The 26,715-nt window shown below is 53.1% G+C and overlaps 1 protein-coding gene across 1 annotated transcript; it reads left to right on the top strand.

The window, feature by feature from the left end:
• CAPN6 (calpain 6) lies at positions 1–22,520 on the top strand. The gene is made up of 13 exons (XM_069065198.1): positions 1–170; positions 4,969–5,148; positions 9,689–9,820; positions 10,414–10,622; positions 11,196–11,388; positions 12,382–12,575; positions 13,219–13,296; positions 14,518–14,713; positions 17,882–18,004; positions 18,089–18,291; positions 18,610–18,731; positions 19,814–19,950; positions 20,086–22,520. The coding sequence occupies exons 2-13, from the start codon at positions 4,984–4,986 to the stop codon at positions 20,266–20,268; spliced, it is 1,935 nt and encodes a 644-aa protein (XP_068921299.1). The 5' UTR covers positions 1–170; positions 4,969–4,983; the 3' UTR covers positions 20,269–22,520.
• Positions 22,521–26,715: the final 4,195 nt, after the last annotated feature.

Genomic DNA, 26,715 nt, shown 5'->3' with positions numbered 1-26,715 from the left:
TGGCTGCCTGAGCTGGACAACGGTTCCCAAAGTTGCTGAGCAGAGCTTCCCCTGCACACAGAGCTTGGTACAGCCCAAAGAGCTGGCAAGTTCACAGCAGCAGTTTCTGCCTCAACTGGGAAAGTTTCCTGTGACTGCCGACTGTCCAGACCAGAAGTTTCCTAAACCAGGTAAGTCCTAGGGATCCCGGGCACAAGGCTCTCCCCATGCCATCCTGGCTCTCCAGGGAAGTCCCAGGCTTAGCTGGTACTCAAGTAGTTGCTGGTTGGACAGGGCAAGGCTGGACAGCATTTCTGAGATCAGCACAGCTGATCTACGACGGGCTGAAAGAAGCCGATCTCTGAACTGTGCTTCTGTGGCAAGCAGGTAGTAAGGATGATCGCTGGGCCACGGGCCAGCCCCTGGTCAATACTTCAGTGAACTGCCAAGGGTTAGGAGGAGGAAGACTCTGAAGGGTCAAGCCCGGCTCTGCCATTTCCAAACTGCGTGACTTGAAATCTTTGACTTGATTCTTTAATTCTTCATTCTTAAAAATGAAGAGATTCCAGCAGCCGGCCTCCAACGACCTTCCGAACTCTCAATGTCGGAGCCCGGGGAGGTTTTCTCTATAGAGAGCAGGCAAACAAAGGTAGATGCTTCAACACACCTTAGGATCCTAGACTTTAAGCTAGCAGGGACCCATTATGTCCAACAGAGGAGGAAACTGACGCCCAGAGACAGTAAGTGATTTGCCCAAGGTCCCCCAGGTGGGAAGAATTCCAGGGCTGGAAGGTAAATTCAGCACTCCTTCCATGGCCACCCGGACTCCCCAGGCCCCCTTGGCTCGCAGCCTCTCTGGATCCTCCCTGCTGCCCCCCAACCCAGCGGGGCCTCAGCTGCTGCACTGCTAACTAACTTCACTCTCCCCTGTGATGAGTTTTCGAGTGTGAAGGACCCTTAGGAAGCCATCCTTCTCACTGTATAGATTCCTAAAGCAGGTCCGGAGAGGAGAAGGGGATTGGAGTGCCTTCAGTTCAGGTCCCAAAGCCGGCAGCATCAGCTTTCGCTGCCTCTCTCGTGTGGCTGCTGCGCGGGCTGGGCTGCTGTTCCCTGAGGAGTGCCCCATTCTGTATCCAGGATGCCCCAGCCCGTTCCCCCAATCCCCTAAATAGCCTCGAGGTGCAGAGTGGAACAGAGCCCAGGCCATGGCAGGACCTCGGGGCTTAGGAGGAGACATCTAGAAAAGAGGGTCCACGAGAAGCAGGGCTCTTCTCAGTGGCTGGTGTTTTGGGGAGTGTGCCAGATGATGCTGCCGGAAAAAGAGCTTTGGACCCAGAGTCAGGTGATCTGGGTTCAAATCCTGACCCTACCACTCACTACTTGGATGATTTGGGAAAAGCCCCTTGTCCTCTATGAGCCTCAGTTTCTCCATCTCTGTCTAGACCTAGGGCTCAGTGATGTCTGACTGGAGCCTCAGCCACTCTTCCCTCTAGCTTTTCCCACCTTCAAAGCTGAGCCCCTATTTCCGCCCTGGAGGGGCCAAAGTTGAGGCAAGGGTGGGGCAGGGTGGGGGGGGGGGACTCAGTGACTTCGAGCTTGGGCCATGGCATAGCCTTCAGCATCTCTAAGCTCAGCACCCAGGCAGCAGGCTCCCTGGGCAGACCCCTCCCATAGGAGCCTCAAGTTATCTCTGGGGTTCTGCTCCCCCTCCCCCCAAGGTCTCTTCCTCCCCTCCTCTTTTCCCCCTCCCATTTGTTTTCTCTGTCACTCCTTTGAGCGCCCTGTCGGGGCCATTGTCCCTAGCTAAGATCCCTACTTACAACTCTGTCGGGATTAACCTCTTAAAAAATCCTTGGGTACAATTGAACCCTTTTCTGAGCCATTCCCTGGAGGGAAAAAGAAGGGAAAGATGAAAGACAGGATCTCGGAGTGCTTTGGGGAAGTCTGGTGAGCACTGGATTGGAAATTCAGGACCTGGGCAAGCCCCGTCTCTTCTCTGGGCCTCAATTTCCTCATCTGTAAAATGAGAGGGTTGGATTAAATGATATGTCAAGAAAGCCCCTGCTAGCTCTAAAATCTATGAAATTCTATCAGTTTTTTGGACTAAAAGGGACTTCAGAGGCTTGTCCAGTCTAACTACCTCATGGTAAAGATGAGGAAACTGAGGCCCAAGGAGGGGAAGTCATTCATTCCCGATGTCAGAGGCCTTAGAAAACATTCAGTCCGGTCCCTTCATGTTTGCCACGGGGGCAGCATGAGGGACCCAAAGTCAGGCAGTTAGCAAGTGGAATTTGAAGCCAAATCCTCTGACCTCCATTGTACTGGCTCCCTTGGACTACAGCGCCATCAAGAAGCCTGGCCTTGCCTGGCTTTGTCAGGTACTGAGGCCAATCCAGGGGCTCCCCCCAGGCTCAGCAGGCACTGGGCTCCTGAAGGGCTGGAGGAATGGGGCTACAGCTCCATACACATGCACACACATACACGAACACACATGCAGACACACAACACATCACACATGTGCATACTTGTATCCCAGCTCAGTCATGTGAGGGAGCAAGCTTTTGGCTCCCAGGGCTAGCTCAGCAGGAGAAGGGGGGGGCAGCCAGCAGTAGCTAGCAGGGGAAACACTGACCTTATCCCAGGGGGCACCACAGTGGAGCTCCAGAGGCTGCTTCCCCAGAAGCCTCTTTGGGTTCCTCCATGTGCTGGTTCTTGGCAACCTTGCCAAGGACAAGAAGTACTTGGTTAGTCCAAAGGGTCTGAATGAGGGGCCTTTGGGTTAATTGGCTATTCTGGTTGTACTGGGTCAGCCGTGACACAGCCTGGTTTCCCCCCAGGTTACTAAGCCCCCTCCCATAATGATCATCCTGATAACAGCTTGCCCCAAGAATCTCCCTGAGACTATAAATTGCAGAGAAGGTACCTGACACATAGTAGGCCCTTAATAAATGTGTACTGAATGAATGAATCTGCTTTAAACACAGTATTGTCATCCCATTCTTTAGATAAAGAAACCGAGGCAAACAGGTTAAGTGACTTGCCCAGGGTCACACAGATAGGAAGTATCTAAGGCTGGGTTCTGAACTCAGGTATTCCTGACTCCCCCTCAGGTCATGTTCCTCAAGCAGGATGATGAAGCTGGAATGTCTCCCCGCCCCCTCCACTGGAAGTGGGTCAGATAGACTAGGAAGGAGCAAGGGTGGGGAGGAGTGGGGCCTATATGTCCTCTGTCTCCTTCATGGTTGGCTCTAACCAAGCCTCAAGGGCGGAGTCAAGGCAGAGCCACTGTGGTCTGGTGCTTGTCAGTGAACAGATCTCAGAGAACAGGACAGCCACTTTAGACAGGACTTTGGCTGAGGGTCTGGATGGTCTCTGTTTTTATTGAGAGTTGCCACTAATACTCTGTATACTCCAGCAGTTACAGAAAAATATAAATCCAACAAGACACAATAGGAAATAAGAGTGATGCGTAGCAGTCTTGCATCTACCCTCCCTTCTTGTCTCGAGCATGAAGATTTGGCATTTGCCATAAATGAATCTCAGTAAAAGTCTCAATCTGAGCCAATATCTAGATCAGCCAGTAAATAGCAAGTCTGGTCGGTCAGCTGGTTAATGGGAAATCTCATGCCTGCTAGAGAGGGGCCTTGCTGCATGTCAGTTTCGCAGTGAGACAACTGCCCATGTCTATCAGCTCTGAAAGGATTTATGACAATATTAACTTAAGGTCTCTATTAGCAAGCTTGGGTCAACATTAAGCAGTTGCTGGATTTTAGCCTTGCTAGGGCCAGACTATGGACAAGGATGTGTGTCCTTGAAAATGTATTACCCCAGTGTGAAAGCATGTATGGGATCCTAGGGAATTGTCGATGTCACCTGATTCGGTGCCCAGTGGGCCATCAGCAACCTGTCTTTGGGAAGCAAGCACCAGCTCTGAAAAGCATTATTGTCACTCCAAGGCTACTTAAAAATAAGGCACCTTGGGGTAGCTAGGTGGCACAGTGAATAGAGCACAGGCCCTGGAATCAGGAGGACCTGAGTTCAAATCCAGCCTTAGACACTTAACACAAAAACTAGTCGTGTGACCTTGGGCAAGTCAGAACCCCAATTTGTCCTACCTTCCCCTCTCAAAAAAAAAATAATAATAAGGCACCTTACTTCAAAAGTTGTGAAAAAAGAGCATAGGTAACTCTGGCCCAGTGGTCTACAAAGGGCAGTTCTGTCCTCTCTGGCCAGCATTCAGGAATTCCACAGTCAATGAGATAATGGCTATGCTTTTGAGCCTGAAACACAAGACTCAATCTTCCCTACAATTTGCTCATTCCATTTTCATGCTCTCCTTATTGGTGAAAAAGGATTGGCTGACCAACCTTGGCAGCCTAGTTCTAACCATCTCTCCTGTTCTTTGGAGGCTACTTGCCAATCTCAGTTTCTAACTTGAGCCTACACAGTCATTCAGAAGATGCGTGGTGTACTTGTCTGTTAAATGAGGATCACTAATATCTCTCCTATGGGAGATGTGTCTTCCCATATAAATGGGAAGGTTTCGTAGTCAGAAAGGACTAGAGCCCTATACCCTGTCATGACTCCAGACCTACCGCAGGCCTGATGTGCCCTGGAGACTGCCTGAGAAGAGCTTGCTGGCATTTTTCTCCAATGAGCTTCCAAAGAACTGGGGGACTTAAGCCCCCCTTTTTTACCTGGACCTATGATTTTCCCCACTAAGTAAAGTCCCTTCACCAGTTCACATCAACACTTGCTGTAACTTTGAGTCTTAAAGGATTGTCCAGGGCACTCAGAGGTAAAGTGACTTGTCTAAGGTCACACAGCCAGTATACACTGGGAGACGAGTTGGCAGCTCTTCAGCTCAGTATTGTACTTGTCTTGTATGGCCCAGCTTCCAGAGTCTTCTGGTTAATCTCAGCCCGGCCTGCTTGCTAAGTGTCTGCAGCCCTTTACTCCATACTGAAGCAAATGTTGTTCTCATTGTAGCTGGAAATCGAAATCATGCTCACTGTGGTGAGACCTTTTAAAGGCCAGAAGTACCATCAGCTCAAGCAGGCGTGTCTCCGAGAACACCGGCTCTTTGAGGACCCCGAGTTCCTGGCTGGTAACGAGTCCCTTTTCTTCAGCCGCCGCCTGCCAGGCCGAGTAGAATGGAAAAGGCCCAAGGTAATGACTCTGACCTGCAGGTGGGTTGGGGTGGAGCGGTGGCCCAGCGGGGAGCTGCAGCTAGCAACCTGTGGTCCAAGGGGTGCCAAAGTTGAGGAAGGAATGAAGCCTAGTCCTGTTACCCTCTTCCCTCTCCCTTTGCCAGGAGATAGGGTCCCAATACCACAAATGAACTCCCGGTCCTCAAAGAGCTTACTTCTGGTGGAGGAAGAGGGTGATCAAGAATGAAGTCCTGTTAAAAATGGGTAGCAGGTGGGGCGACTAGGTGGCACAGTGAGTAGAGCGCCAGCCCTGGAGTCAGGAGGACCTGAGTTCAAATCCAGCCTCAGACACTTAACACAAAAACTAGCTGTGTGACCTTGGGCAAGTCACTTAATCCCAATTTCCCTCCAAAAAAAAAGAATATAAAAAAATGGGCAGCAGGAAACCCAGCACCCTTTGTGGAGATCATTGACCCCTAAGCACCAAGGACTCTAACGAAGATGGGTCAAATCCACCATAACCCTTAGGGAGGCAGTGTGGTAGAAGGTGTGGAGGCCCAAGCTTCGGATCCTGGCTAGGACTGTGGGCCTCACTTCCTCCTGTCAAAAGAAGGAATTGGACCAGATGGCTTCTGGGGTCTCTCCAAGCTTTAAATACTCTGAAATGAAGTCTAGGATTCAAGCTGATAAGAGAAGTCAGCACCAAAAGGAGATGAGGGCACGGGCTGCTCCAAGTTCACAGGGGGCCGCCACCAGGATATTGAAGTGGCCTCAGGTTAGTACCATTGGAGGGGTGGCTGAAGAAGATGAGCAGTCCTGGGCCAGAGGGCCAAAAGACAGATTTGGCAGCTGATTGCCAGAATATCAACAGCAGTGACGGTGGCTCACACATGGGCAGCATTTTAGGGCCTTTCTATACGGTACCTCACTAAAACCTGGTGCCAAAGGTGCTGCCAGAGGTGGCATCTGATCAGCCAGAGAGAGAGGAATGGGCAATGGCCTCCCTGGGGCTTGAAAGGAAACAAATGATGTGATGAATGACAGGGCCATGGGGGGTGGGGCTTCAGAGTAGGGCATGGAATGGGACCTTGCTTCCTAGTAGGGCAGTGGGTCTACAAGGCTTCCTTCCCTTGCCCCTACTGCCTCAGACCCTAGGGGCTGAGAAGGAATGACTAAGGGTTTTGGCTCCTGCACTACTGCTGGCTCTGCTCAGTGGCTAGGGGGCCCAGGCAGGAGCTCTGTTAACCCAGGTCAAGGCTGTGTTCAAGCACATTGCTTAAGCCTGGGCCCAGATGTGACTGCCTCCAGCAGGCTGAGGGATCGGAGGGGGGCTGCTGCCCTCCTGCTTGTACAATCGGAGCTTTCCCTGGGTGGCTGTGATCTGACCAGGATTCAGGCTCCATGAAGACTTTGGGGCCTATAGCTACACACGTCCTGGGGTCAGAGCTCGTCCCCACTAATGGAGACTCTCAGCCCAGTATTGGGAGGGGGAAGGGGAAGACTTGAACCCAGGCCTCCAGACTCCAAGGCTGACATTCCATCCAGTCCACTGGGGCCACCTCTCATTAGAAAAACAACAGGAAATGGGGAGAGAGATTCCTGATAATAACAGTAAGTGTCTGAATGCTGCCTGCATGGACAGTTTTCATTTCTTTGTGCGAACGCTGGAGCTTGGCTTGGCCCCCACGTCCTTGGACACTGCCGAAGGCTGAGGCCTAGGGGCCCTGGACAGGGTGAGGCCAGAGCACAGGGAGAACACTCATCTCAGGGAGGGGCAGGGAAGAGAACATTTGGGAGGGCTCAAGCATCACCCTCCCCTCTGTGAGCTCCAAGAGGACAGTGACCCTGGCCTAGCTTAACTTTGCTGAAGCACACAGTGGGTGCTTAATAGAAATATCGTTTTTAATTAATCAAATGAGTGACTAATAATAAGTTACCATTTCCATGACTTTACAAATCTGATCTCATTTGATGCCCCCAACAACCCTGAGAGGTAGTCACTATTATGGTCCTCATTTTATAGATGAGGAAACTGAGGCCCAGAAAGAGGTTAGGTGATTTGTTCAAGGTCACACAGGTGGCAAATAGAGACAGGATTTGAACCTAGGTCCTTTCTGCCCAACACCAGGGCTCTTTCCATTACACCACACTGCCTCTCCTTAAATCAAGCTAAAATTTGCCACTACAACTTCCTCCTATTGTACCCCAAGTGCCCAGCTCATGGTTGGCACTTAAGAAATGATTGATGACTTGCTTTTAGTGCTATCCTCTAGGGCCAAGCAAACTATGTCTCCAGGTGAACCCAAAAGAAACCAAAACAAGGGACCCACACAGGAAATTGAACCTGTAACTTTGGCCTCCGTTGCACCACATTTTCACTAACCCAGCAGGTAACCCTAGGCAAGCTCCCCCCCTCACCTCTTTATGCCTCGATTTCCTCCTCTAGGAAATAAAGGGATTACACTTGTGGGCTCTCAGATCCTAAGCTCCTTCCCCTGCCTGTGGAAGCCAGGGGCTGGACTCAGAGACCACTAACGCCCCTTCCAGTTCAGCAGTCTTCCCACTCTCCACTTCTCTCCCCCAGCAGCCTTGAGCAGCAGCCCTCACCTCCAAGAGAAAAGGTCACATTCTCAGTGAGGGATCTCATTGATCCCACCCAAGTGGTCCTGGGGGTTTTCCATGATGGACCAAACCCACATGGCTGGTGAAGCCCCAGGCTCTGGGTGTCCTCCCTCTTCCCCATCTCGGCTGCTTCTAGAAGTGGCCTCAGGTTTGGCCCCAGAAGCTGTTTACAGGCTCTGGGCTGGGGCTACCCGTCCCCATTCACCCTGGAGGTCGGGGGAGAGGCAATCTGCCTTTCTGCCTGAGTGTGTGCATGTGCATGTGTGTGCGTGTGCCTGTGTGTGCACATGTGCATTGTTGTATGTGTGTGTGCGTGTAAATGTGAGAGAGGGTGCAGGGGTCCTCAATTGTCTCACCCAGCTCCAATTCTATGATTCTATAACCCAATGAGCCTATGTGAGTGTATATGAGAGAGACAGAGACAGAGATCAAAATTCCAAAGAGCCAGTGCCGGGGGTTAAAAAGATAGCCTGAGAACAGAGAATGACTGAGCTCCATGGCAGGGGAGGATAGCCTTAACCCTGGCCTGTGAGCTCCCCCTCTGAGCCCTTTCTGCTTGGCCCTTGAGGACTGTAATGAGGGGAAGGAGTTCACCTGGGAGGAAGGGAAGACAGCACAGGGCCGTATGTCTGTTATCTGCCTGTGAGCGAATATGTCACCAAAGCCCAAGTTCCTCAGAGAAGCATCCTTCCAAGGGTATCCCCTCTGCCCTGTCACTAACTCTCCCTCTTCTCTCCATTCACTTCCTCAGCCAGTCCAAGCCCCCCAAGAGTGGGCCCTTGTCTGAGCTTTAGAATCCCAGAATGGCAGAATGGGAAGTGAGGCCCAGAGAGTGTCCTCTTCATTCTCTCACCTGGCTCATTGACTACATTTGCCTGCCATGGTCCCTGGAACACCTCTCCCTTTTATATTGTTGTCACAGCAAAAGAGAAGGGGAGTCCACAGCACTCATACCCCTGGCCAAGCCAGCCCAATGGCCACTCTTAAGTGACCCCACCTTGCTGTCTCCCCAAAGGAAGGAGAGCTTGGCTCAGTCTGCTCACCAGTCTGCTTTTGAACGGCTGGAGCCAACCGCCATCCCCGGAAACCATTTGATACATGGCCTGGATCTGGAGCACCCTGGCCCAGCCAGCACAGCTGGGAAACTTTAGGGGCCTCCTTTCCATAACCCTGACTAACTGAGATATCAAAATATATGAGTGTGATCTCTGTCCCCTGACCCCCAGTCTGTCTGCCCCATCTGGTAAGGTGGGTGGCCTCCAGTGAAATGGCCCATCTGTGTTCTGTGACCCTGAGACACTGCTGCCAAGGGCCACTGCCCGCCACATCCCTCCCCAAGGCCAGACAAGCACAGCCAAAAAGCCCAGAAGAAGAAAAGGGAGGAAGGAGGAAAAGAGGAAGGAAGGGGCAGCAGCCCCACTCAATCCTTTGATAAGTCTAGTCACTGAGGTGCCATTTGGTGGCCCATGTAAGCTATTCACCCCCATCCCACAACCTAGGCTCTGCCCCTATTCACCTACCCAGCCAGGTAAGCCACAGGCCTCAGGGACCAGGGAACCTGTGCTCGGGAATTCTGGCTCCATAACTGGCTCACTGTGTGCCCTTGGGCAAGTCACTTCTCTAGGACTCAGTTTCCCCCTGCTTCCTTGGTGAAATGAAAGCATTAGTGCCAAAGCTCCCTCACTCCCACACATTCATTTACTCCTCTGTTCACTCACTCATTAAGCTACTCATCCATTCACCCACTCGTTAACCCACTCATCTGTTCACTGGTTCATCCACTGACTCAGGCACTCTCACTCCCATGCTCCCTCTCAAGCTCACTTGTGGCAGGAGGAGGTCCTCACCCGCAGAGTGCTGTGACAGAAGGAAGCCAGTGAGGAGAGGCTGGACGGAGCCTGGCCTGCCACATTCTCATGGGGTTGCCTTCCTTCCAGGACATCTGCGAGAACCCTCACCTGTTTGTGGGAGGGATCAGCTCCCATGATTTACATCAAGGAAAGCTGGGGAACTGCTGGTTTGTGGCAGCCTGTTCCTGTCTGGCCCTCCAAGAAGGTCTCTGGAAAAAGGTAATTAATGGCCTTGGCCACAGAAAGGCATGCACACGCTTCAGAGTCCCTTGCAGCCTGTGGTGGGCTTTGTACCAGTGATGGGGAACAGCTGCTCTCTTCCTCTCACTGAGGCTGAAGCAAGTGGGCTTGCTTTGGACTCCTGAGGCCCAGGAGGAGGCTGCATTGGAGGTTGGGGACTAGAAGCTGGAAGAAAAGCTTGGGCAGTGCCATGGCCTGGAGGCTGAGGGCTGGGTTGATCCGGAGCCCTCAGCATATAGATGGCAGAGGGTTAAGGAGGAAATGAGTGGGTGAAGGTGTGAAGAAATCAGTGAGTGGATGAATGTGTGAGGCTGTGAGCTGAGCTGCCTTGAGGCAAGTGGCCTCCTATAGCTCTGGGCCTGTCTCTGGCCTCAAGTGCCCGTCAGAACCAGTGGGAATTGTGAACTCACATTCAGCATCCCCCTGCCCTGTCATTTCTGGGCACTCTGGTCAGTGGTGCCCAGGGCCACGGCTGAGGCAGCCCAGGGATGGCTGTGGTCTCTTCAAGGGTCCATTGCAGTGGCAGAAGGAAGGGGTGCCAGCTGCTGCTGTTGCCAATCCCTTGTGCCCAGGTGATCCCCAAGGCAAAGGAGCAGGATTGGGACTCCCGAAGGCCTGAGAAATATGCTGGAATTTTCCACTTCCGCTTCTGGCATTTTGGTGACTGGACTGATGTGGTGATTGATGACCGTCTGCCCACCATCAATGGGGAGTTGATTTTCTGCCACTCCAATGTGCCCAATGAATTCTGGAGTGCCTTGCTGGAGAAGGCCTATGCAAAGTAAGCCCTGGGAGAGGCTGGGGGAGGGGAAATCAGAGGCTGAGGAGGGTCGCTGGATACCAGGAGCCTCCCTTCACCCTGGGCTTCATTGTTGCCCAAACACCTGCATCTGAGCAGAAGCTGGGCAGGAGCTAAGGCACACATTCCCAGCTGCCCAGAAGAGCAGCACCAGCCAGCACTGGCCTCTCCCCAGCTCCCTAATTCCTTCACTGTTTGCAAGGGACAACCCAGGCCCAATCAGGGCAAAGGGTTCCATGCCCTAGATCATCACCTCAGACACCTTGGGGTTCCATGCCCTCAACATACAAAGAACAAGGCAGAGGACGGGCAGGGATTAGCAGCATTGCTTTGACAGGAGTGAGCCTGTCTGGTCTTCCTGGCCTCTAGCCCACGTGTCTTGGCACATTAGGGAACCCCACGTTTTGCAGACACTCTCTAGACCACAAATCCTGCTGGGAAGGGAGTCCTGAGCAGGGGACAGAATCGCCAAGGCCTCCCTGTATAGGAAGGGCCCAGCACTGACTGCCTCCTGTCCTCCCTTTGTCTCCTGCCACCTCTGGCTTCTGCTCCCAGGCTGGCAGGCTGTTATGAAGCTCTAGACGGTGGGAATACCGCAGATGCTATCACAGACTTCACAGGGGCCGTCTCTGAAACCATCGACCTGAGGAAGGGCCATTACGGCAAGCTCCTCCTGGAACAGACCACGCTCTTTGAGGATCTGCTCAAGGCCCACAACAGGGGAGGCCTCATCAGCTGCTCCATTCTGGTACTTTCTTCATAATCATAACCAGGCACAAATGACCTCCAGGCCAGGCCTTCGCATGAAATGAATATGTGAATGTGGGAATGAATGAAGTGGCCAGATAAGTGATGTGGGGCAGTCAAAGAACGCTATAGGGACCCAAGTGCACAGGCCATTAGGGAGGGGGTAGCCAGCCCCTCAGTCTGAGGGACGGGTCTGACTCTGGGGACCTGGGGAAGCAGCAGGTGATCCAAGGGGCACTGCCCCAGGTTACCCCTAGATCTACTGAGAGAAGTCTGGCCACCACCCCCTTCCCTGGCACAAAGTAACCAGTGGCATAAGGCTGACCTGAAAGCAAGATGTTTGCTCATGCCAGGCTTCTGGATGCAACCCAGAGGGGAGCCAGGCCCAGACTGAGACTGGGTCCAAGGTCAGCCAGCCAGTCTAAGGCATCCCAGAAAAGCGTTCTGGGCCCATTACCTCCTCTGCCTGGAGACCTCCAGTGAGGAGGCAGTCCACAGCACTCCAGGCCTTCATAGGGCTCCCTCTAAGATCTTTACAGTAGATTTCTCCAAGCCCTGGTCAGATCAGAGGCTTCTGGCCCCCCATACTGAGTCAGTAGAGCCCCTGGATAGAAGATAGAGATCAGAACAGGAGGTGAGTGAGTGTATGTGTGTGAGAGTGTATGTGAGTGTGTGTGTGAATCTGTGTGTGAGTGTATGTGAATGTGAGTGTGTGTGAATGTGTGAGTGTATGTGTGTGTATGTGAATGAGTGTGAGTATATATGAGTATGTGTGAGACTGTGTGTGTGTATGTGAATGTATGAGTGTGTGTGAATGTATGTGAATGTGTATGAGTGTGTGTACGTGAATGTGTATGAGTGTGTGTATGTGAGTGTGTGTGAGAGTGTGTGTCTGTGTTGGAAGTATGGGGGAGGTGGGTTGGAAGGATGAAGGGAGGAGTGTCAGGGTGAGGCCTAACACTCTTTGTGCCCTTGTGGCTTCTCTGGATTGTAGCCTGACATTGCCAGTGAGCGTCAAGGAACCACCGAGCTGGGCCTAGTGAGGGGCCATGCCTACTCAGTAACTGCCATCCGCAAGCTGCGCCTCGGAGGCCGACACCTGGCTTTCTTCAAGGCTGAAAAGCTGTTCATGATCCGGATGAGGAACCCATGGGGAAAGCAGGAGTGGAACGGGCCCTGGAGTGACAGGTGAGCCCTCTGCCCCGGGCCCTCGTTTGGCCTCTGAGGCTGCAGAGAATCACTATTGCTCTCATTTCTCCACCATTTTCCACATTACAAAGCACTGTCTTCACAACACTCATGGGACATAGGCAGCACTGGTGCTGTAGGACTCATTTACAAATGGAGTAAACTGAGGCCCAAAGAAGTGGGACCTAGAGCCCAGTGCTCTTTCTGTTTTCTCACCCTCTCAAGCTGGCCAGTGAAGTGCCCAAGTCCCATGATTTTTGCCCCTGGTGACTATGGGCTCAACCCCTCCTAGGCCCAGGGTCAATGCCTTGGGTTCAGTGGGGACTCACTTGCTCTCTGTGGGACCTAAAGCAGGCCCCTCATTTGTCGAAGGAACAAGATGATCACAGAAATTCCTTCCAGCTCCGAAAACTGACACTCCATGTTTAGGGAAACTGTCAGGTCCAGCATCCTCTGTTCTCTGCCCTAAGGCCCTTTCTGACTCTGATGTTCTATGTCCTAAGTTGGTGAGAAATAAAACAGGCCTTCCCAGGGATAAGGTCCATGGAAGGACCATGAGGTCCAAGGGAAGGTCCATCCCCCCTGCCATGGGCTGACAGCAGACTTGACTATGGGTCTAACCCCTCCATTCTCTGTCCTTTAGCTCTGAGGAGTGGCAAAGAGTGAGCGAAGTAGAGAGGAAGAACATGGGACTCAATGTGATGGATGATGGAGAGTTCTGGTGAGGAATGGGAGGCAGCAAGATTGCTCAATGGGGAGAGCTCTGGAAGACCTGAGTTCAAATTTGACCTCAGACACTTACAAGCTGTGTTACCCTGGGCAAGTCATTTCACTTCTGTTTGGTGGGTCTGTCTGCCTTAAGTCTCCCCGCACTCCAGTCTATCCTCATGATTTTTCCAAAGCACAGGTCTAATCAGGTCACTCTCCTACCCAATAAACTCCAGTGGATCCCTATTGTTTCCAGGAACAAATACAAAATGCTCTGTTTGGCATTCAAAGCCCTTCATAACCTGGCCTCCTCCTACCTTGCCAGTCTTTTTATACCTCCCTCCCTGACACATACTCTTCAATCCAGCTATATCTACCTGTTCTCCATTTCCAGACTCCACACCTTTGCACTGGCTATGTCCCAGGCCTGGAAGTTCTCCCTCCTCACCTCAGCACCTTATTTTCCTTGTCTTCCTTCAAGTCTCAGCTCAAATCCTGCCTTTTATGGAAGCCTTTCCCAGTCTCCCCACTGCTAGTGCCTTCCCCTCTGAGATTGCCTGTTTTTACATCTGTATCTTGTATATGTCCAGTTGTTTGTATATTGTTCTCCCTACTGGGCTGTGAATCCTTGAGACAGAAATTGGTTTTGCCTTGTATCCTCGGTGCTCAACACAGCACCTGACACATAGTTGGTGCCTAATAAGTGCCCACTGAATGGCTGACTAACTGAGGTAGGCTCTGTCTTCATCCCCACTTTAGAGATGGAGAAACCAAGGCCAAGAGGGTCAATGTTTGCCTTGTCACATGGCCGAGGATTATCTGAGGAGCGATTTGAACTTGGGACTTTCTAACTCCAGGCCCAGCCTCTAGCCACTAGCCTACACTTGTATATTTTAAATAGCATTTTCTTTTTTTCCTATCCTACATTTCTATTGAGCTTTAAAGTTGGTAAAGCGCCTTAGAGACATTCTCTCTCCTGGTCTTGCAATAACACTGTGTGCAGCCTTTGACTGAGTCCAAGTTTTACAGAACAAATCCTTTAATTAAGGGGACTTGTTCTGGGTGGTTTGGATTCAGCCGCACTCGAGGACCTAGAGGGCCATATGTGGCCTTGAGGTCACAGGTTCCAATCCCAGTCCTGAATCCTGTGGCGCTCTGACTTTCTACTCCACTGAGCCCATGGCCTTGGAGACAGCCAGCATGTTCACTGCTTTTCCATGGCTCCCCCACTTAGGATGGCCTTTGATGACTGGTGTAACAACTTTACCGACGTAGACATATGCCGCAATCTGAACACCTCCATCTTCAGCATCCATAAGACCTGGGAGAAGGCCACAGTGCGTGGAGCCTGGCTGCATGATGAGGACCCTCTGATCAACCGGGCCGGGGGCTGCTTCAACAACCGTGCCACATTCTTGCAGAACCCCCAGGTTGGAGCCCCTTGCATCCCTGGGGAGCTGATCTTCCCCCTACCCTGCCCCTCCTCAGGCATCATGGATGTGCCCTTCATCTTCTGTGTGGCCCATAGTGGCCTTCCCTCCCATGCTTCCGGCGGCCTGGGGTGGCCACCTGGTAAGATTTGTAAGGCTTGGCTAGCCACTTGGGGGCCAGGGCACTTTCATTCATTCCTGAAACTCCAGTGGCAAATGCAAGCTGGCTTTCTATATTCCAGTGACTTGATGGAGTAAAGTTTCTTAAGTGGGGTGTCACTTTGCCTGGAGATATTGGAATTACTGTGGGTAAAGATCTAGGGGATCCTACTGGACCACAAGCTCAATAACAGCCCCCAAACCCAACGTGATCTGAAGCTACATTCTAAAAGGCAGGATTGCCCACCATCCTCTGCCTTGGTCAGACTCCCTAGGAAGGTCACTACAGAGGTGTGGCAGATTCAGAGGAGTGTGACCAGACTGGGGAGGGGACCAAAGACAGCTCAGGGGGCCAGGTTAGTTCTAGTCTGTATTTGAAGGGCCAGCCCATGGAAGAGGGATTGGACCCGGGGAGAACACCAGGTGCAGCAATGGAGAAAGGGGAGAAAAACCAATTAACAACAGTAGAATGGCCTGCATTGTGATGGAGGGAGCTCTCTGGCTCTCCTTGAAGGTGGCCAGGTCAAGATTGGCCCAGGGCAGCTTCCCCCTCTTTAAAATGGAGGCAGGGCAGGAGTAGCCTGTTCCAAGCTAGAAGCTCAGAGAATTTAGAGCTAGAAGGGCCTTTTGTCCAATCCCTTCATTTTACAAAGAAGGAAACTGAGGCCCAGAGAAGGGAAGTGGCCCCTCCCCCACTCCAGACTGCCTGTGTCCTTTGCACCTGTGGGGACAGACACGGCCAAGCTGTGGAAAGCTGGCCAAGAAGGTCCTGTCCAAGGGGATCAGCCCATTGGACCCCTTGGAGTACAGCCTGTCCACGAAAGCCCCTTTGCCTGCCCTCTCCTCCCCTCTACACATACCAAAGGGAGGAGAGAAGATGGCCTTTCAAGATAGAGGCCAGGTGGCATGGGGCAGCCAGGGGGCCTTTGAAACTGAGTCAGCTCCCTCCAGAGCTCATGGGCAGACCCAGGCCTTGGGGTCATCAGAGCCTGAACAAGAGATGCTGCCTGGCTTCAAGGACCCAAAGGACTGACATTTGGAGGAGGGGTGAGACTCTATCTGTTAGGCCCCAGCAGGCCTTGCCAGGAGCAATGAGGGGAAGAGGCAGCTCTGGGCCAGGCACCAGGAAGAACTTAAAGGGGAGAGCTGGCCCCAAGTGGGAGAGGTTCCCCATCCTGGGAGGTCCTTAAGTAGAGAGGAAATTCTTGGGCATCCCTTCAACTCTGAAATCTTGTGACTGTGTTAATGTGTTTATCAAGGTATGTATGTAGCTATATGTGAGTGTCCCAGGCTCTGTGTGTGTGTATATGTGTGTAGTGTAGTGCAAATGCAGGCCTATCTGTGTAGGTCCCAGGGACAGAGGAGTAGACAGCTAGTTTCCCAGCAGTTGGGGTGGATGGGTGGAGAGGCAGGAGACAGGACACAAAACAGAATGTCCTAGAAGAGTGATCTAGGCCAGACACCACCCCCTCCCCCCAACCTCCTGCTTGCTTTGTTTACAAACTGCCCCCATCTTTTCCCACATTTTTTTGGAGACTGTGGCCCAGGGCTACGGCTCCTCCATTTTCCTTCTCTCCCCTCCTTCACCCTAATGAGGAAGTCTAACATTTGCTCCTGCCTTGGCGTTGTTTACTCACTTAACCTACTAATAACCAGCAGGCCTGTCTGTTTGTCACCTGTCCAAAAGCCATCTTCACCATTATTCTGGGGAGAAACCAAATGATTGCATTTCAAGTTGGCTGCAGATCTTAGCCAAGGTCCTGTCCCTCTCTGAATCTCAGTGTTCCCCTTGGTAAAAAGAATGGTTTGGGCTGAATGCTCTCTAAAGAAACTCCCAGCTCTGATGGGCTTTGTTCTAAGGATTCAGACTCTTTTCTGTAAAACAAGGGGTCCCGCCTAACTCACCTCTGAGATTCCTTCCAGCTCTGAACTCAGTTTCCCTCTACCCCCATAAAATGTCATCAACAACACCTGGTGAGGGGGAGCTTGGAGCTGTCCATCTTCAGTTCTTCCAATCCATCCCTTCAGGACCAGGACTGCCCATTGAAAGCACTGTCCCCCGAGCTCTAGGAGCCCCTGGCATGCTAGGGGTAGGTGGTTTCTGGTTGTCTTTGTCATCTTTGCACATACATAGCATTTACTTGGACCACGGCTAAGCCACCAGGCTCTCCAGGAGCACCTTGCTAGCTTTTTCCTAAGAGAAATCAGGTTTTGACTGGTTTCATTTCCCAGGAAGTCCATGTCCAGCCATGCAGATTGTCTGAGCCAGTAACTTCTTCCTGGTGCCATGGATACTGACTGACACCCTCCCCTCATACCTCGCTGTGATATCTGGGCACCCCAGGCCCTAGCAGCTCCTTGCCAGCTGGAAAGGCCTTGAGTATAGGCCAAATGAAGGACTGCATACTCATTGGCCAAGAACCAGCCCAACTCAGTTTTGAGTGGCTTGTCACTAGACTACCCTAAGACCGACATATTTTTCAGCCGCTGCAACTCTCCAAGACCATCTGCTAAGTCTGAAACACCACCCTAGTCTGATGAGCTGATTTCCTTGGAGTCCTGTGATCTCTGCCTGTTCTCCTGGGCCCAGCAGCCTGATGCTTATGGGGCCTACAAGGAGCAAAGAGAGGGAGGGTCCTAGGGTACAGCTGGCCCGCAGCTTGAGGATGGGCATTCCAAACAGAATGATTTCAATAGCACACGCGCACGTGTGCATGCACGTACATGCATGCACGTCCATGCACACAACACAATTTCACTCATGTTGAGAGCCCAGAATACAAACCACAGAAAGTCAGACTGGAAAACTGAGGCCTGGGGAGGAGAAAGAGACGCTCATCACAATTGACACTTCTCTGAGGCCCACTTTGCTCCCAACAGCCCTTGTGGAGAGAGAAAGCACCCAGCAGTAAGGCAGCTCTCAGTCCCAGACCCCCATTCTTGCATGGGGCCACTGTGAACTTAGCTTGGAAACCACTGACTAAGGTGCGTCTTATTCATCCCCCTTAGTATGTCTTCAATATCAATAAGGAAAAGGACAAGGTCCTCGTCTCCCTGCAGCAGCGGGATCAGCGCCTTTACCGCAAGGATGGCCGGGGAGACAACTACGTCATCGGCTTTGAGATCTTCCGGGTAAGGGGGGGGGGGGCAGACAGGTCCCTTGGGCGCTCCCTTGGCCAGGCCTCTGGGCCTGACGCTCTCCGTCCCTCGTGCCAGGTGGAGCTGAATCGGGAATACCGCCTCCATCAGCTGCAGGTCCAGGAGAGGGTGGTGGGCTCCACCTACGTTGACTCGCGCACAGTGTTTCTCAGAACCATCCTGAAGAAAGGCCGCTATGTCATCATCCCCACACTGTTCCAGCCTGGGGACATCAGTGAATTCATCCTGAGGCTCTTCACTGATGTTCCCTCGGAGCTCAGGTTTTCTTCCCCAGGGGCCCAAGATCTGAAAGCTAGAGAGGAGGGCCCTCGAGGCAGGCAGGAAGTGGGCAGAGCTCTTCTCCCAACATGGCTGCCATTTTCCAGAGGCTCCATGTGGAAGCTGCAGGAGAGCAAAGGGCATGGTGCTTGGAGCCAGGGGGGCCAGCTTGGTGGCCCAGCTCTATTTTTTACTACCTTCACGGGCCTCAGCAGAAGGACAGGATTTGATGCCTTCGGCAGTCCTTATGAACTCGGGCCTTGTATGCCAATGAGCCAGTGAATGGAGGGATTTTAACCCAGCTTCTCCTTCTCTCACAGGGAGCTCACGCTGGACAAGCCCAAGCCTGGGTGCAGGAGCTTCCTGTGTGGCTATCCCCAGCGAGTGACCCAGCTCAGCGTCCACAGCGTGGAGGGGCTAGACAGACAGAACGGCTCTGGACGTACGGGCTGGGATGGTGGGCTTAGAGCTGGGGCGGGAGCAGGGCAGGTCACAGGCCCTGGGACTAGGACAGGCCAGGCCTCAGCGGGAGGAAGGAGTCCAAAAGGGAAGCTACACTGGCCTCCAAATGCCAGCTTTGCTGCTTAATGTTGCTGGGAGTTGACATTCACTTGCAAAATACTTTCCAGACATAATTTATCTCATCTGAGTCTCACAAAAGCCCAGTGATGTAGATGCTACAAGATTGTACCCATTTCCTGGATGAGAAAACTGAGGGTCAAAGAGGTTAAATGACTTGAACTTGGTCTCACAGCTAGTAAGTATCAGAGGCAGGATTAGAACCCAAATCTGCCTATCTACCTCCTACTTATAAGCTGTGGGAACTTGGGTAAGTCAGAGCCTCAGTTCCCTCCTTTGTAAAATGTGGTGGTTCTCTCAGAAATGTCTTGCGAGTCTGGCCGTCAAGGAATCGAGGGCCAGACTGGGGAGGGGAAGAAGCAGTTGGCATCGGAAGCCATGGGATGGGTGGGTGGCTGGGTGGCTGACCAGCAGTGCCCTACCTCTGGCTGAGATCCAGCTAAGGGCAGGACCCGCTTTCAGGGGGCTGGGCTCTCTGCCCAGGGCCTGCCTCAAGCCCTCTGGAGTAGCTGCCAAGAATTGTGGCTAGAGCGGCTGCTGGCCTGAGCTCCCTGGGGACTGTGCACAATGGCCACCAGCGGCAGCTGCCCACGTGCCGCTCAGGGCTGGCAGCTCATTCCCTGCCAACAAGCAGCTCTCTCTGGCCAGCCTGCTGCCAGTGGCTGGGTCAACTTTGTTTTGGCTAGTGGCCAGGAATAGGAAGGCCTGGGGCCTATGGAGGGCCCAGTGTGTGTCTTTGAGAGATGGGGGAAAGCTGTGAGGAACCTTAAGGTGCCACAGTGGGAGAGCAAAAAGGGCCTGAGAAACATCCCCATCTAACAGTCTGATGTTACACTGGAGGAAACCAAAGCCCAGAGAGGAAAAGGGCCTTGGTCAAAGTCACACAACGAGTTAATGGTGATGCCAGGCCCCCAAGGCAGACAAGTCACATGGACTTTGTTTCAGGTGCCAACCCTTACCTTATCATCAAGTGTGGGAAGGAACGTGTCCGCTCCCCTGTCCAGAAAGAAACCTTTGATGCTGTTTTCAACACCCAAGCTATATTCTACCGCAAGAACCTCAAGGATCCCATTGTGGTACAGGTGCAAAGAGGGGAGAAGGGTAGCTGGAGGGCATGGGGCCTGCAGACAAGGTGGCCCATCACAGCATACCCCAAGTGCCCATGACAGAGTCAGGCCCAAAGCCGAGACCTCATACCCTCTGCCTCATACCTTCAGGTCTGGAATAAGAAGCTTCCATGTGACCAATTCCTGGGACAAGTGACCCTTGTGGGTGAGCCAAGTGACTCCCGGGAGCTGAGGACCCTCCAGCTTCGGGATAAGGGCGCTCCAGACGCCCCACCTGTGACCGGGCACCTCAGCCTCAAGGTGGTCTCTACAAACAATCTCATTGAGCTCTGAAAGCCTGGCGCCGGCCTCCCTCTGGTACCTTCCCTGGCTGAGGGCCAGGGGAGGAGAGATGGGGGGTGCCCAAGGGGAGGGAGAGGAGGGGGAGGGGAAGGGGAGAAGGCTCCAAGCCCTGTTCTGCTGAGCTGGGTTGGAGGTGATGAGCAGTGGAAGCCCACCCAAGCAGAGCTTGCTGATCAGCTACAAATCATTTGAAAAGCCCCAGATTGTAAGCAGCCCAATTTCCTCACTCCATGGCCAGGCCCACCTGGCCTTGTCCTGGTGATTAAGGCAGTAGCCAGGGTAGGGCAGGCCTTGGGACCCCCCATGGAGTTCGGGGATGAGACCCACACTAACCTAGCTCCCATCCTTCTGGCACTAACAAAGCTTGCTTCAAAACTGCCCTGCAAGGTAGAGAACCAGGAAGTACTATCATGGCCATTCCCCGCAGGAAAGAAAGGAGGCCTAGAAAATGGTGGCCCCCTTGCCAAGGCACAGTGGGCTAGAGATAGCAGGAGCTCTTCCAAGGCTTTGGAGGGGCACACAGGAAGGACGGGAATAGGAAATGATAGTAAAAACTGACATTTATATAGGGCTTCAACCGCGCAGTGACAGGGCTTACCCCCACCCCCATGGCATGGCAGCCATCACAGGCACCGTGTTACAGATGAGATAGCTGAGGCCCAGAAGGGTCAGAGGAAGAATCAGAGACCAGGTCTTCTGGGCTCCCCCTCAGGTCCTCTGGCCTCTGGGGCAGCTGCCACCTAGGAGTGGAACCCAGCTGGGTCTCACTAAGGTGAAAAGCCTTCAGGAGGCAGGAAAGAGCCTGGAGTTGGGAGTCTGGAGGCCAGCTACAGCCACCTATTTCCTATGTGACATCAGGCAAGTCATTTGTTGGGATGAAGACACTAGGCCCAGAGTCACAGGCCTTCTTGGGAATCTTGGGCTCCCTCACATCCAAACAGTGGGAACTCAGCCCAGCTCCTTCCCCACTTAGGACCTCACTTTTCCATCTCTGTACAATGGAGAAGGCTTAGACCCAATGACTGAGCTCCAGCATCCCTTGCAACAAGCAATGATGCCCAGAAGTCACCAGGGCAGTGTATGAGGCAGGCCACCTTATGGTGGCTCAGCCAAAGGGAGAGCTGGCACTAGCTGGGCCCAAAGCCACCATGCTGCCATTGCCACTTGGGTCACCTGAGAGGGTGGCTTGCCCTGTATTTGCAAAATAGCTTTAATCTTTCTTTGTCTTGCTGGCCTTGGGTTGTGGGAGGGGAGAAGGGACAATGGGGACCAGTTACTGGCAAAAGTAGGGTAGTCAGGGTCTGGTATCTAGTCCTGCATTGCTCAGGGTCCCCCATACATCATGTGCACCTAGGTGCTGAGGTTTGGAGCCAGAGGGGGTAATGTGGCAGGCAGCCCAGCTGGGCTGCCTCTTGCCCTTCCAGCCCCACTCACCTCTTCCTCCTCAATCTCAGGCAATGCTTACCCAATCCTTCCCTGCTTTCAATAAAAATCTGCCCATTCATTCATTCTACACTTTCAATGAGCATTTATTGAGTGCCACTTCTGGGTGGAAGAATCTGGTCCTTTATTTGGTTTTGTGCCTCTGGGGAGGGGTAGAGGGGAAGGGAGAAGCTAGTCCCCAAGCCTGGAGGTAGAAGGGGGTGGCACAAAGTAAACATTTAGGAATTGTGGCCTCACATCCAGCCAAAAGGGACCTTCATGCGGAACACACCCTTCAAACTCTTGGAGACAATTATCACGTCTGCCCCTCCTTCCCACTCCCACCCCCATCCCCACCCCCAAGCTTCTCCAGGTTAAACACCCCGGTTACTTCAGCATGGATTCCAGACCCTTCCCCATCCTGGTTGCAGTCCTGTTTAGGAATGTGGTCCCCAAAATTAGCACCGATCAGCCAGCCAATAAATGCGTATGCCAAGCACTGGGCTAGACCCCTGGGGATCCAGAGCCAAGAGTGTACCATGGTCTGAGCTGAACAGAGGAGCATGGGAGGATCTCCTCAGTCCCCACCTCCTTGAAATCCGCTGACCTTCTGCAGATCTCTGACATTACCAGATACACTGTTCCCTCCTTGGATGTAGGACCTTAGATGGGGGCCACAGAAGGGCATGGAAAGAGCTCTAGGAAGCAGGACAATGCACTGAATGGAGGCAAACAGGATTCAAGCAAAGTCCTCCATTTGACAGATGAGGTAACTGAGGCCTGGAGAAGACCAGGCCCTCGCCCAATGGCACATAGGAAGTATGCATAGGTTCCTATGCAGCATCCCTTCCAGTACCTTCCACAGGGCCCTCCCTGCCTTGGCCATTGGGCCTGTTCCCAGGCCGAGAGACTCAATCTACAGTGGCCTTCCACAATGCCTGCTTTGGATTTGGGCCCATTCGGGCCAAGTGGGGCATTTGGAGTCAGGGCAGCACCCTGAGCAAGGCCTAGGTTTGCTCTGGCCTAGCAGCTGGTGAGTGAATCTGCAGAGAGATCGATTTCAGCCCAGAAAGATGGAGCTTCCTACCAGACTCAGCGTTAAACAGCAGGGCCTGTGAGGAGGCCTCTGTAGAAAAGGCCCCAACAGAAGTGGGGCCTCAGCCTCCCCTGGGTCCAGAACTGAGACTGGAACCAAACTGGGCAAAGGATTGAGAAGCCAAGGCTACTCTTCTGGGAAATGATGGGCTTGCACCAGGTGGTCCCCGAGGACCCTTCCAGCTCAGCCATTCCAGAAGGCTCCCTTTGATTTTTTGTAAACAAGTTTTTAAAAAGAATGTTCAATTTTTTAATGGGTGGTAGGGATGTAACTCCCCAATTTGGCCTGAAGATGGCAATGTTGTCACGTGTCTAAGAGCTCTGCGGTGGGGGAGGGGCGGCAGGTTGGCTCCCCATGTCTGGCAGCTGCTTTCCCCCATTGCCACAAACTCAGCACCCTAGGGCTGTGGGCAGACTCCCCCTGGAGGGCAGTGCATCTGGATACAGGATGCAGGACCCAGCCTTGACCTCCCCCTCCCCACACCTCAGAGAAGGCCGCAGGATCCTGTCATACAGTGCGGGAGAGGGTTCTTGCTTATTACCCCTGCAAATGGGCCTCTCCAGCCCTCCAAGCCTCCATATTCCTGGTCCTGCCCCCAGCCAGCTCCCCTGTCCCTTGGACCATTAGCAGAGCAGAGACTCTGATCCCTGGGGCTGATCTCAATGACCAGTCAGTGTAAGCCCTCAGCCGACACCAATGCCCGGCCTGGGCAGGTCTCCCTGTAGCCCCCAGAGACAAGCCATCCTGGAAAGAAGGCTGGATTGGGAGAGAAGCCTCCAGGCAGTCGGGCAGCATGGCAGGTAGAGCAGGAGCCTGGAATCCGAAGATCTCCATTCATCTGGCCTCAGACACCTCCCCATCAATTCCTTGGTTTGCCTTAGTTTCCTCATCTGTAAAGTGATGCTGTCAGCACACACCTCCTAGGGCCACGGGTAGGATTCCAAAGAGATGAGAGATGCCATGTGTTTTGAAAGCTTTCAAAGCCTAGAGAAATGCTAGCTAATTATTATAAACAGACAATTTCAATAACATAAAAATAAAAAGGATGGGGGGGGGCGTCTATGCCATGAGTCTAGGATTCTATAGAAGAAATTCAATTCAACAAGCATTTATTAAGTCCTTTCTTTAAGGTACTAAAGCTTCCCCAACAAAAGTGAACCAATCCCTGCCCTGCAGGAGAAGAGGTGATGCCATAGGCAGGCAAATGAAGAACTTGGGGCTTTTCTGGGATGTCTGCCCATCTCCTACCTCCTACCATCTCACACTCCTCCATGGGGCCCTGGTTCAATGTTCTTGAGCCCTCACTGGTGCAGTCACCTTGTCTGTAGTCAGAGGGCACAATTAGCTCAAAGCAAGGCATTTACCCAAGTGGCGTAGTAAAAACAGTAGCAATCAACCATCTCCCTCATAAACCCTCAGTGGCTTTCCCACAAACACCTGGCGTCAGTAGGAAGAATGGGCACAAGCACTCACAAGTGGAGATGCACAGGTAGGGAGCACATGACCAAGGCTTGTGCGAGAAGCCACAACTCACTTCTGACTGCAGAGCTGAAAGGCCACTGATGGCCTCCACCAACTTCGGCCTCTGCTCCACTGGCTCCCACTAAATGAATGTGACTGCTTGGCCCCTGCTGGTTTCTGTGTCACTGAATGTCACTCTGGTGAAGGGTCTCTAACTGAAATCAGCTGGCATCCTCAGCCAGGACACCATTAGCAGCTTTCAGAACACACTGAGGCCTACTGCCTCAGGCCTCCTGGGGCCTGTCAGATCTGATTTCCAGAGGCCAAACTCTCACACTCCTGGCCTCTCTTGCAGATAAACTCAGCCCCACTGAGCAATGCCATGTGCTTCCACCAATGAGAAGCGGGGGTAGGGAGAGAAATTGCTTTCCCCCAGGCCTTGCTGTGGTGAAAAATGAAGTACCAAGACCCTCCTGTGCCAGCAGAGTACTCCACATGCTAATTTGCAGCCCCCCCCCAACCCTCCCCTAGGCTGAGGTAGAAGAAAGGGCACCTGGCAGGCCCAGTCTGGTGTTCATAGATTGTAAAGGGTATTCATGTGTGAGTGGGCCATTTACATATGAAAAGGCAAGGAAAGCCATTGAGGCATTGAGGATGGGCCAAGACCACGGGCCTGAAGACAATCTCTCAGTCTCTCTTACTTGCCCCCTTATAGCCCAGAATTCCAAAGTGGGGGTGGGGAGGGGACTCAGCTGATCATGGGTCAACCTCCTCAAGCCCCACTGTATAAACAAGATGGGCAGAAGGCTGGGCAGACAGCTACAGGCCACCTGAGCCAAGTCTGAGCAAGGACGGAGTGCACTCATGGCAGGCAGAGGTGGGGAATGACTATGAGATCTCAAACCTAGGAGCCCCAAAGGATGGTAGTGTCCCAGGACAATCAGAATCCATGATTTGATAGCACCTTAAAGTTTGCGAAGCACCGGTATCGTTTCATTAGTTTCACAATCACCCTATGAGGTCAGAGCTACAAATATTTTCCCCATTTTCCAGATGGAGAAACTGAGACTCGAGAGGGGAAGTACCTTGCCCAAAGTCACACAACCCAGGTCTAGACACTGTGTTACTGTCCCCTTCCAGGGGGAGATACTCATGGCATGTCCAAGGGAAGCTGGAGCAGCACAGACACTGAAGCTGTTTCTCCAGCCACGTGCACACGCTGGAGGCACTTCGCACAGGCCACAGTCCTGAGGCAAGGCATGGGCACCCCCTGGGAGGTGGCATCGCCTTCACTGGCAGGAGCCAGGACAGGGGCGAGGCCAAGGCAGGGGCAAGGGGAGGAGGCAGCCCGGGAGCAACAGAGAAGACAACACATAGCAGGCAGTGTGCGGTTCAGGTCATTTTTATTCACAGGACTGGAGGTCCAAGCTTCAAACGGCAATATTTGTTACACTCAAGATACAGTCATGCACTAGCCATAGGCAACCTCCAGTGCCCCAAGCACAACGTCAAAGTTCACATTGGGATCCAGCTCCTGCGCCCCAGCCCCACCCCCCAGCCCTCCTGGCTTTGGGGCATCATGGGACAGGACAAGACAGGACAGGACAGGATGGGACAGGACACAGCCAACTCACATTTGCGGATGAAAGGAGATCCCTAGCTAGACCAACCCACCGGACCCTTCAGGAGCTCCCTTGAGCCGGATAGGCCTGGCGGCATCCGGAGCCAGGGCTGGGCAGCCGCTCAGCTGGCCCCATGTGGAGCCTACCAAGGATAACTGGGATCTGGAATCACATTTGACACTCAAGCCACTAACAAGTTAGAGGATTCTGGGACTGAGCCCATCTGCTGAGCCCATGGTCAAGGGGTAGCTTGACCTTGTACTTGCTGGGTGACCCTGGCCAGGTCCCGTCCCCTCTCTGGGCCCTTGGTTTCCTCCTCTACAAAATGAAGGAGTCGAACTAGATCTTCTCTGCCATCCCATGATCCTCTGCTCCCACACCCTTCCCTCCCCCCTCCCCCCAGGGGCCACTCAGAGAGCCAAAGCACAGCAGGCCCAGGCCATGGCTCCCTTTGTGCCACCCCAGCCTCAGACAAGCCTGCTCCTATTCCCCACATACTGAGCACCTTCACCCCCAAGTCATGCCAGCCTAGAAGCCAAAGCTGAGCAGAGCCTGGGCTGGGGGAAGGGGGGGGGGGAGGGCATGCGTAGAATTGGAACAAGCCTCCCTAACCCAGGGCATGGCCTTGCTTCCCTCACAAGAGCCTGCTCCTCCAAACCAGCCCCTCCCCCCACATACCCCCATAAGTGAGGCCCCTCACCCACTGATAACCAGCTCACCAGGCCTCAGTGGGGGTAGGCCAACTATCAGCAGACCAGCCTATCCGGGACTGAAACTCCTCCCCCCCACCCCCCACTCCCTCCATCCCCCACTCCCACCCCCACCCCCCAGCCCCGG

The sequence above is a fragment of the Petaurus breviceps genome, unplaced genomic scaffold, assembly GCF_028583685.1.
Source record: "Petaurus breviceps papuanus isolate PSGF00001 unplaced genomic scaffold, PetGlider_PUasm1.0 90681, whole genome shotgun sequence".
Taxonomy (NCBI): domain Eukaryota; kingdom Metazoa; phylum Chordata; class Mammalia; order Diprotodontia; family Petauridae; genus Petaurus; species Petaurus breviceps.
The sequence above is the reverse complement of the archived record's forward strand: the minus strand, read 5'-3'. Positions and strand labels throughout refer to the sequence as shown.

Bases quoted from the DNA above. Each gene is read 5' to 3' on its own strand.
- CAPN6 (XM_069065198.1), top strand. From the start codon at position 4,984: ATGCTCACTGTGGTGAGACCTTTTAAAGGCCAGAAGTACCATCAGCTC. The intron at 13,297-14,517 runs GTGAGGAATGGG...TCCCCCACTTAG, and splicing joins ATGGATGATGGAGAGTTCTG to GATGGCCTTTGATGACTGGT. The intron at 18,292-18,609 runs GTTTTCTTCCCC...CTTCTCTCACAG, and splicing joins GATGTTCCCTCGGAGCTCAG to GGAGCTCACGCTGGACAAGC.